The sequence below is a fragment of the Oncorhynchus kisutch genome, unplaced genomic scaffold (assembly GCF_002021735.2).
Source record: "Oncorhynchus kisutch isolate 150728-3 unplaced genomic scaffold, Okis_V2 Okis06b-Okis10b_hom, whole genome shotgun sequence".
In the NCBI taxonomy this organism is placed as follows: domain Eukaryota; kingdom Metazoa; phylum Chordata; class Actinopteri; order Salmoniformes; family Salmonidae; genus Oncorhynchus; species Oncorhynchus kisutch.
The window spans coordinates 12,562,749-12,583,298 of record NW_022261983.1 but is presented as its reverse complement, the minus strand read 5'-3'; the positions used below and the strand labels follow the sequence as shown (position 1 = coordinate 12,583,298).

At 48.7% G+C, this 20,550-nt stretch overlaps 1 protein-coding gene across 8 annotated transcripts in view; it reads left to right on the top strand.

Annotated features, from left to right (window-relative positions):
* Positions 1–20,277, top strand: part of LOC109884998 (rho GTPase-activating protein 44) — a 114,658-nt gene extending 94,381 nt beyond the window's left edge. Inside the window, exons 17-23 of one of the 8 annotated variants that reach the window (XR_004206851.1) lie at positions 1,987–2,007; positions 2,633–2,830; positions 6,367–6,936; positions 10,224–10,369; positions 12,782–13,210; positions 14,736–14,793; positions 16,041–16,149. Coding sequence is in view for 7 of the 8 variants with exons in the window: in XM_031814280.1 (XP_031670140.1) it covers positions 1,987–2,007; positions 2,633–2,830; positions 6,367–6,936; positions 10,224–10,369; positions 12,782–13,210; positions 16,041–16,225 (1,549 nt within the window). In the remaining variant the exon portion in view is untranslated. Of the gene's footprint in view, positions 1–1,986; positions 2,008–2,632; positions 2,831–6,366; positions 6,937–10,223; positions 10,370–12,781; positions 13,211–14,735; positions 15,819–16,040 lie in introns of those variants that run through there. The other 7 variants (XM_031814280.1, XM_031814281.1, XM_031814283.1 and 4 more) reach the window with 7 other exon arrangements.
* The last annotated feature ends 273 nt before the right edge of the window (positions 20,278–20,550 follow it).

Here is a 20,550-nt window from a genome sequence, read left to right as displayed (position 1 = left end):
CAGAGAACTCAGCTTGGCTTCATTACTGTATTAACTAACGAGGCACTCATTTCCTCTTGGTAGGACAGTGCAGGCTAGTCATTTGGTCTGGCATGTCCCAATACCTCTGAAACCCTCTATGCCCTGTCACTTTGAATCTCATCCCCAGAATACAGACTACACTGTAGCCCTGTAGCCCACTAGCCTTCCACACTAGCCACTTCTACTGGTCCCCTCTGTAGCCCACTAGCCTTCCACACTTCCAATGGTCCCCTCTGTAGCCCACTAGCCTTCCACACTAGCCACTTCCAATGGTCCCCTCTGTAGTCCACTAGCCTTCCACACTAGCCACTTCCAATGGTCCCCTCTGTAGCCCCCTCGACTTCTACACTAACCCCTTCTACACTCAGCACATTTCAATCTCCACACTAGTCATTGGCCTAGACCTCTATGTAGCTCCAAAACCCTCTATGTAGCTCCAAAACCCTCTATGTAGCTCACTAACCCTCTATGTAGCCCCCTATCCCTATTTGTAGTTCCCTAACCACTATGTAGCTCCCTAACCCTCTATATAGCTCCATAACCCTCTATGTAGCTCCCTAACCCTCTATGTAGCTCACTAACCCACTATGTAGCTCCCTAACGCTCTATGTAGCTCCCTAACCCACCATGTAGCTTCCTAACCCTCTATGTAGCTCCCTAACCCACTATGTAGCTCCCTAGACCTCTATGTAGCTCCCTAACCCACTATGTAGCTCCCTAACCCACTATGTAGCTCCCTAACCCACTATGTAGCTCCCTAACCCACTATGTAGCTCCCTAACCCTCTATGTATCTCCCTAACCCTCTATATAGCTCCCTAACCCACTATATAGCTCTCTAACCCACTATATAGCTCCCTAGCCATCTATGTTGCTCCCTAACCCACTATGTAGCTCCCTAACCCACTATATAGCTCCCTAGCCATCTATGTAGCTCCCTAGCCCACTATGTAGCTCCCTAACCCTCTATATAGCTCCCTAACCCTCTATGTAGCTCCCTAACCCTCTATGTAGCTCACTAACCCACTATGTAGCTCCCTAACGCTCTATGTAGCTCCCTAACCCACCATGTAGCTTCCTAACCCTCAATGTAGCTCCCTAACCCACTATGTAGCTCCCTAGACCACTATGTAGCTCCCTAACCCACTATGTAGCTCCCTAACCCACTATGTAGCTCCCTAACCCACTATGTAGCTCCCTAACCCACTATGTAGCTCCCTAACCCTCTATGTATCTCCCTAACCCTCTATATAGCTCCCTAACCCACTATATAGCTCTCTAACCCACTATATAGCTCCCTAGCCATCTATGTTGCTCCCTAACCCACTATGTAGCTCCCTAACCCACTATATAGCTCCCTAGCCATCTATGTAGCTCCCTAACCCACTATGTAGCTCCCTAACCCACTATATAGCTCCCTAACCCACTATATAGCTCCCTAACCCACTATATAGCTCCCTAACCCACTATGTAGCTCCCTAACCCACTATATAGCTCCCTAGCCATCTATGTAGCTCCCTAACCCACTATGTAGCTCCCTAACCCACTATATAGCTCCCTAACCCACTATATAGCTCCCTAACCCACTATGTAGCTCCCTAACCCACTATGTAGCTCCCTAACCCACTATCTAGCTCCCTAACCCTCTATATAGCTCCTTAACCCACTATCTAGCTCCCTAACCCTCTATATAGCTCCCTAACCCACTATATAGCTCCCTAACCCACTATATAGCTCCCTAACCCACTATGTAGCTCCCTAACCCACTATATAGCTCCCTAGCCATTTATGTAGCTCCCTAACCCACTATGTAGCTCCCTAACCCACTATCTAGCTCCCTAACCCACTATATAGCTCCCTAACCCTCTATCTAGCTCCATAGCCCTCTAAACTAGCCTCTGTGTATGAATAGAAAATGAACCGAATGTGTCTCTTACGTGCCTCTCGTTTCTTTGCCCCGTCAAAGCAGCATAAGGAAAATACAAAGGTACTGTATGGTTCCTCCTCTAGTCCTGACCTCCTCTAGTCATCACCTCCTCTAGTCCTGACCTCCTCTAGTCCCCTGACACCTCCTCTAGTCCTGACCTCCTCTAGTCATCACCTCCTCTAGTCCCCTGACACCTCCTCTAGTCCCCTGACACCTCCTCTAGTCCTGACCTCCTCTAGTCATCACCTCCTCTAGTCCCGACGACACCTCCTCTAGTCCTGACCTCCTCTAGTCATCACCTCCTCTAGTCCCCTGACACCTCCTCTAGTCCCCTGACACCTCCTCTAGTCATCACCTCCTCTAGTCCCCTGACACCTCCTCTAGTCCCCTGACACCTCCTCTAGTCCTGACCTCCTCTAGTCATCACCTCCTCTAGTCCCCTGGCCTCCTCCTCCTCTAGTCCTGACGACCTCCTCCTCTAGTCCTGACCTCCTCTAGTCATTACCTCCTCTAGTCCCCTGACACCTCCTCTAGTCCTGACCTACTCCTCCTCTAGTCTCCTGACCTCCTCCTCTAGTCCTGACCTCCTCCTCTAGTCCTGACCTCCTCCTCTCAACTCAACTGTTTCGTTTTTTAATTGTCTCGTCTGACCGTCTCTTATTTTATGCGTCTCTGTCCCTCTCAGTATGGGTGTCCGGGTGATGGACACGTCCTGGGTGTCCCGTAAGGGTTCGTCCACCCTGGCCCGTAAGGCCTCGTCCACCCCTCCCAGTGTCCAGGGTCCTGGCTCCCCTGCTGACCACTCCCTCATCCTGGAGCAGCCTGGAGAGCTGGCCCAGTCTCCCTCACCCCCACCTCAACCTGGGGAGAGGGACCGGATCGGGTAAGTCCACACCAACACCACCATGGAGGATTCCTCATCTCTACCTTCCTCCCGTCTTCATCATCATCATCATCATCATCTTCACCAGCTCTCCATGACTTGTCTTGAAGTGTTTGAGCCGTTGTTGTTGTTGTTGTTGTTATATGTCTCACAGACTTGTTAAACTCGTCTCCTCTCTGACATGATTTGGGGTTCTTTCCTGGTTGCCTATTTCTCCTCATCGTCTGTCCCTCCACTTCACCGTTGTTGTTGTTGTTGTTGTTTCTATCCCACCGTTGTTGTCTAGTCTGTCAGGTTTCTGTCACTGTGGGAGCTAATGAAGAGGGGCTAGCTAACGTTCCTTCAGGTTTGAGAGGGTACACAGGTTTATATCCCACCGTTGTTGTCTAGTCGGTCAGGTTTCTGTCACTGTGGGAGCTAATGAAGAGGGGCTAGCTAACGTTCCTTCAGATTTGAGAGGGTACACAGGTTTATATCCCACCGTTGTTGTCTAGTCTGTCAGGTTTCTGTCACTGTGGGAACTAATGAAGAGGGGCTAGCTAACGTTCCTTCAGGTTTGAGAGGGTACACAGGTTTATATCCCACCGTTGTTGTCTAGTCTGTCAGGTTTCTGTCACTGTGGGAGCTAATGAAGAGGGGCTAGCTAACGTTCCTTCAGGTTTGAAAGGGTACACAGGTTTATATCCCACTGTTGTTGTCTAGTCTGTCAGGTTTCTGTCACTGTGGGAGCTAATGAAGAGGGGCTAGCTAACGTTCCTTCAGGTTTGAGAGGGTACACAGGTTTATATCCCACCGTTGTTGTCTAGTCTGTCAGGTTTCTGTCACTGTGGGAGCTAATGAAGAGGGGCTAGCTAACGTTCCTTCAGGTTTGAGAGGGTACACAGGTTTATATCCCACCGTTGTTGTCTAGTCGGTCAGGTTTCTGTCACTGTGGGAGCTAATGAAGAGGGGCTAGCTAACGTTCCTTCAGGTTTGAGAGGGTACACAGGTTTATATCCCACCGTTGTTGTCTAGTCGGTCAGGTTTCTGTCACTGTGGGAGCTAATGAAGAGGGGCTAGCTAACGTTCCTTCAGGTTTGAGAGGGTACACAGGTTTATATCCCACCGTTGTTGTCTAGTCTGTCAGGTTTCTGTCACTGTGGGAGCTAATGAAGAGGGGCTAGCTAACGTTCCTTCAGGTTTGAGAGGGTACACAGGTTTATATCCCACCGTTGTTGTCTAGTCTGTCAGGTTTCTGTCACTGTGGGAGCTAATGAAGAGGGGCTAGCTAACGTTCCTTCAGGTTTGAGAGGGTACACAGGTTTATATCCCACCGTTGTTGTCTAGTCTGTCAGGTTTCTGTCACTGTGGGAGCTAATGAAGAGGGGCTAGCTAACGTTCCTTCAGGTTTGAGAGGGTACACAGGTTTATATCCCACCGTTGTTGTCTAGTCTGTCAGGTTTCTGTCACTGAGGGAGCTAATGAAGAGGGGCTAGCTAACGTTCCTTCAGGTTTGAGAGGGTACACAGGTTTATATCCCACCTCATGTTTTCCTGAACACTTTATTTGAAGTACATGCGTATACGTCTTCTTTATTTAAATGTCACATATCATTTCACTCCCACAAGTCTCTGACAGCATGCGATCATTCAACCTGATCCCTGCGACGTGGTGTGGCTTGAGGTGACCTCTGTTGCCATGGCTACAGTGTTTTCTGCTGACACACACTGAGTGACTTGGACCGTTTTGTTTTCTACTCTCATCTTAAAACCGCAGCATTTATTAATACAATCCATCCCAGTTAATATCACATTAAAGTGGCAGTCTGGGATTGATACATCCATTTTGTTCTTGTTTGAATTAATAATGGCTGCGTCCATGTGAAATGTTGCAGAAAAGTTGTTTATAAGATATGCTTGGTTCTGGCTTGTGATTGGCTTATTCTCCCTCCTGCTCTTGTTGCTCTTTCAGCCAATGAGATGAAAGGGTTTTGTGTCTGTCTCACACTGCCCTGGGCTGGCTGAGGGAACTCTATAACATTATATGTTGCATTTTTGTCAGAGTGGGCCCATATTAGAGTCATTAAGCATCTCAGAGTAGGAGTGATGGTCTAAGATCAGTTTAGCCTTTTAGCTCGTAATTAATATTATTACCTGAACAGGGTGACTTGATCCTAGATCAGCACTCCTACCCTGAGACGCTTTCATGAACATGAAGGCCAATCTCAGGCTACTAGATTCTGTAGAGGTCAAAGCCATTAGGGTTGTCCTCCCTTCCAGTTGGTTAAAGCCTGTTTCACCATGACTAGCCTCTTGCAGTGTGAAGACACAAGGTGATCACAGAGAGTTTTACAGGCTCCACCCTCTTTTCTTTCCTTTGGGAATCCCCTTTGCTTTGCTGTTCATTCTGCTTGATGTTTCTCTTCACAAAGCTGACTGCAGTCTGTGTGCTAAGCTTGTTTCACTCCCCACCGTCTGCTTGCCCTCTCCGCACCAGAAAACAAACGCTGATTTTTAGTTTTAATCTGGATTAGACACTAACTACCAACCCAACGAACACCTCAGTAATCACAACAAGATAACCATCTCACCGCCACCACCTTCGCTACCACCACTACTACCACCACCACCGCTACCACCACTACTACCACCACCACCGCTACCACCACTACTACCACCACTACTACCACCACCACCACCACCACCACTACTACCACCACTACCACCACCACCACCACTACTACCACCACTATTACCACCACCGCAACCACCGCCACCACCGCCACTACCACCACCACCACCACCACTGCCACCACCACTACCACCACTACTACCACCACCGCTACCACCACTACTACCACCACCGCTACCACTACCACCACCACCACTACTACCACCGCTACTACCACCACCGCTACCACCACCACCGCCACCACCACTACTACTACCACCACCGCTACCACCACCACCACTACCACCACCGCCACCACCACTACTACCACCACTACTACCACCGCTACCACCACCACCGCCACCACCACTACTACTACCACCACTACTACCACCACAACCGCCACCACCGCTACCACCACCACCGCTACCACCACAACCACCGCTACCACCGCCACCACCACCGCTACCACCACCACCACCACCATTGCTACCACCACCACCACCACCACCACCACTACTACCACTGCTACCACCACCACCACCTCCGGCACCACCACCACCACCACTACCACCACTACCACCGCTACCACCGCCACCACCGCTACCACCACCACCACCGCTACCACCACCACCACCACCATTGCTACCACCACCACCACCACTGCTACCACCACCACCACCACCACCACTACTACCACTGCTACCACCACCACCACCGCTACCACCACCACCACCACCATTGCTACCACCACCACCACCACTGCCACCACCACCACCACTACCACCCCCACCACCACCGCCACCACCACTACCACCACCACCACCGCCCTGTCTCCCTCCCTCTGTTCAGCTTTCTTCTTTGTTCTGTTCTTTATATACCTACAGCTCAGACGACGTGTCGCCCAATCGTCCGGACTCCTCTCATGTCTACCCTCCCCCTGGGCCAGGGGAGGAGCGGCCGCCCCCTCCCTACCCCACCTCCACCCTACCCCACCTCGCCCCTCACCACTTCTACCCCCACCCCAAGGTCCTACCCTGTCCTCGCCCCGTGGCCCCAGGGCCAGAGTCCCAGCCCCCCGGCTCCCCTCCTCTCCCGCTGCGATGGTCTGGCTTCACCCCCCCTCTCCCGCCTCCCACCTCCTCCTCTTCCTCCTCCTCTTCCTCGCTTGACATCAACTCAAACCCCAAGCCCAGCTGCCTGCATTTCCCCTCCAAACACGCCCTCCCGCACAGCCACCCGCTGCCAGGTGACATGTCGCTGCCCCCTCATGCTCCCCTGCCCCCCGATATGGGTAAGGCCTCGCCCCTCTACATGAAAACCCCCTTGGTACTGGCCCGTCATGACCTGTCCCTGGGCATGAGCATGGGCAACCCCCCTAGCTTGCTGTCCTCCGCCCCCCCGCTGTGGGCTACATGTCCCTGTGCCAGAGAGAGAGGACTCCCCAGGCTGACTAGGTAAATACAATGCCTGCCTGCCAGCCTGCCTCGCCAGTCCTGCCTACCTGCTGCCTGCCCTGACACTGAGACAGACATACATACAGGCAAACAGATGCAGGAGGGTATGGAGACACCACCCACTACACCACAGAGAGAGAGAGAGAGAGCAGAGAGAGAGAGAGCAGAGAGAGGTCAGAGAGAGAGAGAGAGAGAGAGAGAGAGAGAGAGAGAGAGAGCAGAGAGAGGTCAGAGAGCAGAGAGAGAGAGAGAGCAGAGAGAGAGAGAGAGAGAGAGAGAGAGAGAGAGAGAGAGAGAGAGAGAGAGTGGGCTTACCAGCTCTTCTTCCAGGTGGCCACATGTCCTGTCCATGTCCTTTATCTTGCTGGCTCATATTTTTGTGTTTTTGCTGATCTCCAATCCCATATCTCAGAATCTGTAACATTCACGTTGCCATGGGATGCCTCTCCAGGGAGTTGCCTAGCAACTGAGTATGTTACTGCCTTTTGCATAGAGCAGAAAATAAATACATGAATAACACTGTATATGGTTATCTACAAGCATATTCATGTATTACTAATGTAGTTTCAATCGTAGTGAAGGTTTTTCTGGTCAACTGATGCACAACTTTTGGATATTCCAAACGTATAATTCTTTACTATATCAAGTCAATCAGAAGACCAGGAAGTCAATCAGAAGACCAGGAAATCAATCAGGAGACCAGGAAATCAATGAGAAGACAGGATGTCATTCAGAAGACCAGGAAATCAATGAGAAGATCAGGAAGTCATTCAGGAGACTAGGAAATCAATGAGAAAATCAGGAAGTTATTCAGAAGACGAGGAAATCAATGAGAAGATCAGGAAGTCATTCAGGAGACCAGGAAATCAATGAGAAGATCAGGAAATCAATGAGAAGACCAGGAAATCTATGAGAAGATCAGGAAACCATCCAATGACCTGGGAGTGGGAAGTTCAGGCTCATCATGAGTATATATAGTCTAGTGAGTGTGTGTATATAGTCTAGTGAGTGTGTGTATATAGTCTAGTGAGTGTGTATATAGGCTAGTGAGTGTGTGTATATAGTCTAGTGAGTGTGTGTATATAGTCTAGTGAGTGTGTATATAGTCTAGTGAGTGTGTATATAGTCTAGTGAGTGTGTAAATAGTCTAGTGAGTGTATATATAGTCTAGTGAGTGTATATATAGTCTAGTGAGTGTGTATATATATAGTCTAGTAAGTGTGTATATAGTCTAGTGAGTGTATATATAGTCTAGTGAGTGTGTGTATATATATATATATATAGTCTAGTGAGTGTGTGTCAGGTCAGTGCAAGATAGAGTCAGTGCAGATAGTTTGGGTAACCATTAATTGACTATTTAGCAGTGTCCTGTGTCCTGTGTCCAGTGTTCCAGTGAGTCAATACCACTAGACGTAGTAGGGCAGCAGGAGTCATTATACCAATTATGTCAGTCTCAAATGGCACCCTATTCCGTACATAGTGCACTACTTTCGACAAGGGACCATAGAGATCTGGTCAAAAGTAGTGCACTATGTAGTGAATAGGGTGCCACTTGGGGCTCAACCTGCTTGGTGATGTTCCCTTCCGCTCTCCCGTGATTCCTCATTCACACAAACCCCTATACTGTTCACCCTGGTAGACTCTAGTGACCCCTATACTGTTCACCCTGGCAGACTCTAGTGTCCCCTATACTGTTCACCCTGGTAGACTCTAGTGTCCCCTATACTGTTCACCCTGGTAGACTCTAGTGACCCCTATACTGTTCACCCTGGTAGACTCTAGTGTCCCCTATACTGTTCACCCTGGTAGACTCTAGTGTCCCCTATACTGTTCACCCTGGTAGACTCTAGTGTCCCCTATACTGTTCACCCTGGTAGACTCTAGTGACCCCTATACTGTTCACTCTGTTAGACTCTAGTGTCCCCTATACTGTTCACTCTGTTAGACTCTAGTGTCCCCTATACTCTCTGAAGTACACACTGTCTAGTGACCCCTATATAGGTGTTGAAGGCCTGATGTGATGGGAGCTATTATTATTATTATCAGTCAGATACTACAGCAACACAATAGACCCAGATACTATGTAGTAGGTTGGAGCAACACAACAGACCCAGATACTATGTAGTAGGTTGGAGCAACACAACAGACCCAGATACTATGTAGTAGGTTGGAGCAACACAACGTACCCAGATACTATGTAGTAGGTTGGAGCAACACAACAGACCCAGATACTATGTAGTAGGTTGGAGCAACACAACGTACCCAGATACTATGTAGTAGGTTGGAGCAACACAACGTACCCAGATACTATGTAGTAGGTTGGAGCAACACAACAGACCCAGATACTATGTAGTAGGTTGGAGCAACACAACGTACCCAGATACTATGTAGTAGGTTGGAGCAACACAACGTACCCAGATACTATGTAGTAGGTTGGAGCAACACAACAGACCCAGATACTATGTAGTAGGTTGGAGCAACACAACGTACCCAGATACTATGTAGTAGGTTGGAGCAACACAACGTACCCAGATACTATGTAGTAGGTTGGAGCAACACAACAGACCCAGATACTATGTAGTAGGTTGGAGCAACACAACGTACCCAGATACTATGTAGTAGGTTGGAGCAACACAACAGACCCAGATACTATGTAGTAGGTTGGAGCAACACAACGTACCCAGATACTATGTAGTAGGTTGGAGCAACACAACGTACCCAGATACTATGTAGTAGGTTGGAGCAACACAACAGACCCAGATACTATGTAGTAGGTTGGAGCAACACAACGTACCCAGATACTATGTAGTAGGTTGGAGCAACACAACGTACCCAGATACTATGTAGTAGGTTGGAGCAACACAACAGACCCAGATACTATGTAGTAGGTTGGAGCAACACAACAGACCCAGATACTATGTAGTAGGTTGGAGCAACACAACGTACCCAGATACTATGTAGTAGGTTGGAGCAACACAACGTACCCAGATACTATGTAGTAGGTTGGAGCAACACAACAGACCCAGCTACCATGTAGTAGGTTGGAGACCACTGACATTGATTAAGGTTATATGATGATGATGATGATGATGAAGGGCTCCCTTGGGGGCTCCCTTAAGAAGGGCTCCCTTATAAAAGAGACCTTATTCTCAGTGGACCCTGTTAAAATAATGGTCAAATAAATGAAGAAGAAGGACATTTTCTGTAGCGATGATGTTGCGATGTAGTTTGACATGTATCTATAAGTGGACAGTGACAACAGCCTAACATCCTCTCTCCTTCACCAGTACACTGAGGAGTAAGGAGAGCTCTCCAGTGATTGGTCACAAGGGGGTGCAGGTGGCAGGTCCGACGGTGCCCCCTGGTGTTGGCCAGCAGAGCTGCAGCCAGTCGCCCCACTCCACAGAACACAGCCCACACACCATGCGCAAAGGTCAGCGGTTCAACGTCACAGTCAGGATCCATATCTTTTGGATTCTTGTTGTTTTACCTAGACAGCAAATGTATGACTTTGAGCGGGTTCTAGAAGGATTCATAGTAAACCTGTTGCTGGATTAAGAATCCATGTAGATTCTCCATTCAACATGAGCCAGAAAACAGACACTTCATGTATTATACATGTCTAATCTAATTTGTTGGTTATCAAAATGTTTATATTCATTTGTTTTACTGTATAAAACTGGGGTTGGAACCAAAATTATTTTTCCAATCGTTTTTTGTTCTGAACTGAATCATTTGGGGCGGCAAGGTAGCCTAGTGATTACAGGGGCGGCAGGGTAGCCTAGTGGTTACGGGGGCGGCAGGGTAGCCTAGTGGTTACGGGGGCGGCAGGGTAGCCTAGTGGTTACGGGGGCGGCAGGGTAGCCTAGTGGTTACGGGGGCGGCAGGGTAGCCTAGTGGTTACGGGGGCGGCAGGGTAGCCTAGTGGTTACGGGGGCGGCAGGGTACCCTAGTGGTTAGAGGGGCGGCAGGGTAGCCTAGTGGTTACAGGGGCGGCAGGGTAGCCTAGTGGTTACAGGGGCGGCAGGGTAGCCTAGTGGTTACAGGGGCGGCAGGGTAGCCTAGTGGTTAGAGGGGCGGCAGGGTAGCCTAGTGGTTAGAGGGGCGGCAGGGTAGCCTAGTGGTTAGAGGGGCGGCAGGGTAGCCTAGTGGTTACAGGGGTGGCAGGGTAGCCTAGTGGTTACAGGGGCGGCAGGGTAGCCTAGTGGTTACAGGGGCGGCAGGGTAGCCTAGTGGTTACAGGGGCGGCAGGGTAGCCTAGTGGTTAGAGGGGCGGCAGGGTAGCCTAGTGGTTAGAGGGGCGGCAGGGTAGCCTAGTGGTTAGAGGGGCGGCAGGGTAGCCTAGTGGTTACAGGGGCGGCAGGGTAGCCTAGTGGTTACAGGGGCGGCAGGGTAGCCTAGTGGTTACAGGGGTGGCAGGGTAGCCTAGTGGTTACAGGGGCGGCAGGGTAGCCTAGTGGTTAGAGGGGCGGCAGGGTAGCCTAGTGGTTAGAGGGGCGGCAGGGTAGCCTAGTGGTTAGAGGGGCGGCAGGGTTTAGCCTAGTGGTTAGAGGGGCGGCAGGGTAGCCTAGTGGTTAGAGGGGCGGCAGGGTAGCCTAGTGGTTAGAGGGGCGGCAGGGTAGCCTAGTGGTTAGAGGGGCGGCAGGGTAGCCTAGTGGTTACCGTGTTGGACTAGTAACCGGACGGTTGCAAGTTCAAATCCCTTGAGCTGACAAGGTACAAATCTGTCGTTCTGCCCCTGAACATGGAGTTAACCCACTGTTCCTAGGCCGTCATTGAAAATAAGAATTTGTTCTTAACTGACTTGACTTGTTAAATACAGATTTTTTTGTTGTTGTTCTGACCAACAAAATAAAGTTCTGAACTGGTTAGAACCAGACAAAAGTACCAGTTTATGTCGTTCCTGTCTGTTCCTTTATACATTTAGCTCGACATTAAATGACTTCACCAATCAGTGCGGATAGAGAAGCTTGCAATTTAATCTGAATAGGAAAATCGTTAAGAGCAAATTGTATTTTGTCGTAACAGCATGGTTTAATCATAATGAAAGACAAACACACACACACTGTGCCAGTCACAGCGTAGGGCACAAGATGCAACTGAAATGTTATGGGTGAGGAGAGAGTGAGAGATGATGGAGGAAGCTTGCTTTGAAGGGCTGGCCATCTTGTTATGGCATGCATTATCTGAATTAGGCTCAAATAAATACATTCAGCTAGCTAACAAGCTTGTGTGTGCAGAGCAGCACTAGATTTAAGAACACGTCTTACCTTTTTATGGTTAATAAATCCAATGTGAAACACGCGGTAACAATAGTATCCTTAACCAACATTGAAAAGTCAATCCATTCTTCTCCAATTAAACATTTCTCCCTAATTTCTGAATCATGCTTGTAACATTGTCAGTAGGCTAGTCAGTAGGCTAGTAGGCTACCTGCTTCAGAGGGGAGGGGCAGGTAACCTACATACAGCCACACACCCACTGGAAAGGATTTCCAGCTGGCAGGCAGACGCTGGAATACGTTTCTGAGTGACAGAGTGAGGGCTTTGCATAGGCGCTTTGTTGCGATTTTTGTGGGACTGGAAAAAAAATGCCCGGAACGTAAAATAACGTTATTAACCGGTTCCCATGTTTAAAAAAATAATGGTTCTGTTCCGGAACAGTATAGATCACTTTTGTTTTTGGTTCGGGTTCTGTTCCTCAAATCATTTCTTCATTTTCCGGTTTTCGGTTCTTTTTCCTGAACCGGTTCCAACCCCTGGTATAAAGGTAGGCTTAGTTTTAGATGTGTTAATTTACTTTAGATATTCATGTTCATGTTAACTCTCTTCTTTTCTGTCTCCAGTCTCTAAGAAGCCGGCCCCTATCCCTCCAAAGGTTCCAGCTGGGTATGGCCAATCGGGTGGTTCTGGTGGGATTTCGGACCAGTCCACAGGTCAGCCGTCGCCGGTCAGCCTGTCCCCCACCCCTCCGAGCACCCCCTCGCCCTATGGACTGGCCGGTCCCCCACAGGCCCCTGGAGGACTAGGGGCCTCCTCCCCCGGTCAGACCCCTCTCTGTGGCTCCCTAGGGTCCCTGGGGTCCCTGTCCTCCCCCCCTTCTCTGACCGGCACGCTGGGCAAGTCTCGGCCCACCCCTAAGCCCCGGCAGAGGCCCAGCCTGCCCCCTCCTCAGCCGCCCACCGTTCCTCAGCCGGGGGCCACCCCTGTTGGCCCTGGGCCCCTGGAGCAGGGCATCCTGGACGGACTGTCCCCCGGGGAGAGCATGTCCACAGGTAAACAGCATGATGATCACGTAACCACGGCAACGACACCACCACTACCACCGCAGGTGGGGTCAGGGACGATGCAGCCGCGCCTGGCTTTCAGACTGGCTGTGGCGCTGTCCAATGGAGACGGTGGACAGGTGTAGCTAGTAGGACGAGGGAAATCAGCATCCTATCACTACTGACTCACCCGTTCTATAAAATAATGTGTTATTGAATAACAGTGGCCTTTATTTAGACACACAGAGCGCAGTCGTCCCGAGAAGAACAATATGTTGTAAATATTAAGATTTTGTTGTACATTGTAGAGAGAAAACTACACTATGTATCCATTGCTTGTGTTATGTGCTGATGTTTCTAAGTATTGTGAGGAAACATCAGGGAAGCATAGCGATGTCCTGCTTGTATGGAAGTTTCCATTAGATTCATCATGTGCTTCCTCTCTGTTTATCCCTCATACAGTACGCCAGAGCTAGGTAGGTCCCAGGCTTACACGCATAGAAATAGAATGACTAGAACAGAACAATCCCCCTCATACCATGGCAATTTGACAGGGTATTCACCGTCATTTGGTGGCATTGTGCGTTGTTATGAACGCCTCAGCTATTGTGGTGCCTGAAAGTCCAGTGATGCCCAGTCATTCTGAACGGAGGCTAATGACTGTTAGTCTAAATTACACTATAGATGACACTATAGTGGCCTGGAAATACGACGATATTGCTAAAGTCAGCAAATAATTAGTAGGGAACGAGTTTGCCATCATTAGGATGTCGTCAAATTCACTTTAGAGAGATTAGCTATCAAAGTTAGTCAGAAATGTCTAGCAATGCTAACGTTAGCTAGCAAAAACCCAGGACTGTCCCTCAATCTCAGCCAGCTAGGTCAAGTTATATTGCATCTAAGGTCAATATGGCTTCATCACAGTGATAAGAAAAGGTTTTCTTACTAATAGCTTGTCTCCTTTTGAAATATCATTGGGTTTCCAAGCCCAGTATAATGCACTTTAGGCTAGATCTTCATCAGTGCCCATTGACAATGCATTGACCTTCAGTAGGGCACCAGGGCTCAAGAGAATCTTCATAACGATGTGGTGACGCAACGTGCATCCATGAATATAGCCAACATTGTTCCACTCATCATGGAATGTTGACTGGAAAGGGGAATGTCTACTCTAGTCATTCTAATTCTATGCTTACTCTCTCAGGACAAACATGGCTCATTCTAGGCTGGTCCCAGACCTGTTTGTGCTCTTACCAAACCCATTGCACATTGGCAAGCATTCCACAAGGAGTTGGCAAGAGAGCAGAAACAGACTGGCAACCAGGCTTATTGAAGAAGTGGTCACTCAGATAGGCCTACTTCTTGTCTGATGTCATAATTATGATCTGAGGTGTTCCATAGAAATCTAATTCTAATATTCTATGAGGTTCTCTGTTCTACCTGTCAGTATCAATACCAGTCATTCTCTCTGTGTTCTATTCATGATTCTCTTGTTCCCCTGCTCTGCTCTACCTGCTACTATGTTGTGTACCAGCCGTGTGAGGCCAGGGGAGTCAGTGTGGTGTGGGCTAAGTGTGAGGGGGCCGTTTAGGGTAAGCCAGATTTGACCTCGCCCGCCAGTAACGTTACCGTACTACGCTCCATCTCTCACCGCTACACCCGCCTCGCCCCACCTGGCCTGGTGCTGTGGCTGCCTCTGGGTTCTCCTGCAACCTGCTTCATGCATACATCTTGTACCTGTTAGCTAAACAGCTAGCTATCAGCCAGCCATGCTAACGCTAGCTAGCTGCCCCATTCTGTTTGTGTTACAGTATCAGCCATGCTAACACTAGCTATCTGCCCAATTCTGTTGGTGTTACAGTATCAGCCATGCTAACAGTAGCTAGCTGCCCCATCAGTGGGTTTACAATATCAGCCATGCTAACACTAGCTATCTGCGAAATTCTGTTGGTGTTACAGTATCAGCCATGCTAACAGTAGCTAGCTGCCCCATTCTGTTGGTGTTACAGTATCAGCCATGCTAACACTAGCTAGCTGCCCCATTCTGTTGGTGTTACAGTATCAGCCATGCTAACACTAGCTAGCTGCCCCATTCTGTTGGTGTTACAGTATCAGCCATGCTAACGCTAGCTATCTGCCCCATTCTGTTGGTGTTACTTTAGTCGGCATGCTGTTGTTCAGACTGTACGTACTGTATGCATGGCTTATGGACGTCCTAGAGCGCATCACGTACACTGCAGCGCTCACCATTGCAGACGCCGTCGCTTCCCCCAAAGGTCCATCTTTAACGCTTCGGCCCTTTTTACCATCCCCATGGCAACAAACGTCACCCCTGCTACAGGACAGGCGTGTGGGCTCCACAGGTAACCCCCAGGTGACCTCCATCCCAGACCCATGGCTTCAGGACAGACCCATCTGTTTCACTGCCCTCCCTCTGACAGCATCGCCTCCTGCTCAGTTTGTTTCACTGCTTTCCCTCCAGAGGTCATGTTATACCTACTAGCCCAGTAACACAGTATGACTACCTCCCTGTTATAGACCTAGCTTCTCCAGAGGTCTCTGGTGTTATACCTACTAGCCCAGTAACACAGTATGACTACCTCCCTGTGTAGAATGTGTCAGAGACCAACATAGCATACTGCTGCTTTCTTCAAACAACAACAACAGAATGCAGTTTTTTCTGACTCAAAAAACTAAATTTCCTTTCTGCTTTATTCCTTTTTTTACACACCATCATCACCTCCTCCTCCTCCTCATGCTTCTCTTCACCACCACCACACCATAATAATCACATCCCACCTCTGTCGCCATGCCAACCCGCTAACCATGCCATCATTAGATTACTTCAATTATGAAATCCCCTCCATCAATGTGAACCTGGACAGCCTCATCGATGAGTTCAGCGGTGCTGCCCCCTGCAGGCGCTACGGAGCGGTGACACACTCTCCTCCCCCGCGGAGAGACGATAACCCCGACCACGACCCCTACGCTGAGGACGACGAACCCCAGGACACCACCTTATGACATCGTTACCCTGAGACAGCCCTATGATGTGACATCATCAGAGCTTGCCCGAGGCTGGCACCGTGGCGCTCCTACATCCAGCTAGCTGTACATACTGTTAGAGACTGTAATGCTCGCTCGCTCACACCGCACTGCCACGACGCTCCCAGACAAAACGAACAAACAAAGCTTCTTCTCATACACCACAATGCTCACCTGACCTTTGACCTGAAACTCCAGGTCTGAACCATGACCTCTGACCTGGAACTCCAGGACTGAACCTTGACCTCTGACCTGGAACTCCAGGACTGAATCCCCCCCCCCCCCCCCCCGCCCCCTCCCTCACATTATGCTATACCTGCAGGCTGCAAGCAAAACTCATCTCTTAGAAATACTACGCAAATAGTAATGTAAACTCAATGTGAGCAAACAATAACACACCACATACCATATAGAGGAGGACCAGTTGCCTTTGGAAGGAAGAAGACATGTGGATTATATGGAGGAGTATTAAATGCCATGTTCAGTATTATATTTTTGCTTTGTGGATACTACAGTTTTTTTCCTCTCTTTGAAACAGTGATCAGTATTTTTTGTGACTTTTTAAGTAATTTTTTTTGCCTTATATGAAAAGCCTGCACTTAAATTGCAATACATGCATCGCATACTCACAAATAGTTTGGCCTGACCCTAAAGGAAAGAAACTCTTAACCTGATTGGTTGGGTAGATGTGTGGGTAAAGTGGGTCTGATTGGTTGGGTAGATGTGTGGGTAAAGTGGGTCTGACTGGTTGGGTAGATGTGTGGGTAAAGTGGGTCTGATTGGTTGGGTAGATGTGTGGGTAAAGTGGGTCTGATTGGTTGGGTAGATGTGTGGGAAAGTGGATCTGATTGGTTGGGTAGATGTGCGGGTAAAGTGGGTCTGATTGGTTGGGTAGATGTGTGGGTAAAGTGGGTCTGATTGGTTGGGTAGATGTGTGGGTAAAGTGGGTCTGATTGGTTGGGTAGATGTGTGGGTAAAGTGGATCTGATTGGTTGGGTAGATGTGTGGTTAGTGGGTCTTCAGGGTCATGGTGTGTAGTGTACTGTATTCCTAACAGGGTAATATGATAAGAGAGTTATTAGTCCTAGTTTTCTGCACACTATAGAGATGACGATGAACAGAGTCTATTGAATAATGCAGTATGAAATGCATAACTAACCCTATTCTGCGGACGGTTTGGGTCCATTCCATTTCAATTCAGTCAATTTAGGAAGTAAACTGTTTACTTTCTGAATGAATGAATTGAAATGGAATGGACCCCAACCCTGATGTCTGTGTCACCCCTGTCCCCAGTCCCTATTCTTCCCACGTCTCCCCCATGTACACATATCTGCATTGATACACAGTTAGGAGACATCTGTAGGATTGCTTTGTAAGTAGCAATAATTTATTTGTACAGGGTTAAAGATGAATTCATGCACATATTTTCACCAGCACAGTAATAGAATGTCTATTGAATTAGAACATAGTGCATTGTTGCTGTTCTCAGAAGGGGTTTTCAACTATCAAACTGTATCGTTAGACAATAATGATGCACATGAAATATGTTTTCGAGTTGGGTCCAGAATACTAACTAGCCATTTGATTTATGTTCCCAAAATGAAGGCCCCTTATTGCTTAAAACCTTTCTGGATCCAATAGCAGAGCTGTGCTCACAGAGACTGAGGAGTGACATCATACCTTTCAGACTGAGTGACATCATACCTTTCAGACTGAGTGACATCATACCTTTCAGACTGAGTGACATCATACCTTTCAGACAGGGGGGAGACATCACATCTTTCAGACTGACGACTGATATCATACCTTTCAGACTGGGGGGAGACATCACACCTTTCAGACTGGGGGGAGACATCACACCTTTCAGACTGGGGGGAGACATCACACCTTTCAGACTGGGGGGAGACATCATACCTTTCAGACTGATGACTGATATCATACCTTTCAGACTGGGGGGAGACATCACACCTTTCAGACAGGGGGGAGACATCACATCTTTCAGACTGACGACTGATATCATACCTTTCAGACTGGGGGGAGACATCACACCTTTCAGACTGGGGGGAGACATCACACCTTTCAGACTGGGGGGAGACATCATACCTTTCAGACTGAGTGACATCACACCTTTCAGACTGGGGGGGAGACATCACACCTTTCAGACTGGGGGGAGACATCATACCTTTCAGACTGAGTGACATCACACCTTTCAGACTGGGGGGGAGACATCACACCTTTCAGACTGGGGGGAGACATCATACCTTTCAGACTGAGTGACATCACACCTTTCAGACTGGGGGGGAGACATCACACCTTTGGCCTGGTTACACCTCTACTAAAGCTGCTGGAACCATGCTGGAAAGAACCTTTTAAAAGGACAATATCCAAGCCAGCACAATACTGTTTGGTTTTGCAAGATAGTGTGAAAAGGGTATTAGAGCTTGATACAGAAGGGGCAGTCTGAGAGGACCAATTATGTTCCTCCTCAAAACTGCACATAAAACAACCAATCAGATCCAAAGGCTCCAAAGACTGCTTCAGGTTCTAAAGATGTTTCTCTCTTAACTCCAGAATCTGTAGTCCAGACTCTGTAGTCCATACTCTGTAGTCCAGGCTCTGTAGTCCAGGCTCTGTAGTCCAGGCTCTGTAGTCCAGGCTCTGTAGTTCAGGCTCTGTTGTCCAGGCTCTGTAGTCCAGGCTCTGTAGTTCAGGCTCTGTAGTCCAGGCTCTTTAGTCCAGGCTCTGTAGTTCAGGCTCTGTAGTCCAGACTCTGTAGTTCAGGCTCTGTAGTCCAGGCTTTGTAGTCCAGGCTCTGTAGTCCAGACTCTGTAGTCCATACTCTGTAGTCCAGGCTCTGTAGTCCAGGCTCTAGTTCAGGCTCTGTAGTTCAGGCTCTGTAGTTCAGACTCTGTAGTTCAGGCTCTGTAGTCCAGGCTCTGTAGTTCAGACTCTGTAGTTCAGACTCTGTAGTTCAGACTCTATGGTCCAGGCTCTGTCGTCCAGGCTCTTTAGTCCAGACTCTGTAGTTCAGGCTCTGTAGTCTAGGCTCTGTAGTCCAGGCTCTGTAGTCCAGACTCTGTAGTCCAGGCTCTGTAGTCCAGGCTCTGTAGTCCAGGCTCTAGTTCAGACTCTGTTGTCCAGGCTCTGTAGTTCAGGCTCTGTAGTCCAGGCTCTTTAGTCCAGGCTCTGTAGTTCAGGCTCTGTAGTCCAGACTCTGTAGTTCAGGCTCTGTAGTCCAGGCTCTGTAGTCCAGGCTCTGTAGTCCAGACTCTGTAGTCCAGACTCTGTAGTCCAGGCTCTGTAGTTCAGGCTCTGTAGTCCAGGCTCTGTAGTCCAGGCTCTGTAGTCCAGGCTCTAGTTCAGGCTCTGTAGTTCAGGCTCTGTAGTTCAGGCTCTGTAGTTCAGGCTCTGTAGTCCAGGCTCTGTCGTCCAGGCTCTGTAGTTCAGACTCTGTAGTTCAGACTCTGTAGTTCAGGCTCTGTAGTTCAGGCTCTGTAGTCCAGGCTCTGTAGTTCAGACTCTGTAGGCCAGGCTCTGTCGTCCAGGCTCTTTAGTCCAGACTCTGTAGTTCAGGCTCTGTAGTCCAGGCTCTGTAGTCCAGGCTCTGTCGTCCAGGCTCTGTAGTTCAGACTCTGTAGTCCAGGCTCTGTCGTCCAGGCTCTGTAGTTCAGACTCTGTAGTCCAGGCTCTGTAGTCCAGACTCTGTAGTTCAGACTCTGTAGTCCAGACTCTGTCGTCCAGACTCTGTAGTTCAGGCTCTGTCGTCCAGGCTCTGTAGTTCAGACTCTGTCGTCCAGGCTCTGTCGTCCAGGCTCTGTAGTCCAGACTCTGTCGTCCAGGCTAGGTATTTCAGGCTCTGTGATCTTCGACCCTATAGTGTAAATACAAAGAACTGTACATAAATATGTGTATAAACCTAAGAGGTAAAGAGTAATGTAAAGGCAAATCTATTATTATACATATATATTAATATATGTGATGATATATTTATTATGTGTAGAGAAATGATATGATAAATAATGTGATGTTTATTTTTGTCCCCGGCACACGATTATTACCAGATTCACACACAACAACACAACAGACATGTTTATTTTTGTCCCCGGCACATGATTATTACCAGATTCACACACAACAACACAACAGACATGTTTATTTTTGTCCCCGGCACACGATTATTACCAGATTCACACACAACAACACAACAGACATGCGACTCTGCAGAAACATGAGTGAAGAAAGATATTACTGTTCTGGGAGGGGCCTCTGAGTAAATCACCAAGAAATGCTCGCTCAAAAAAGCC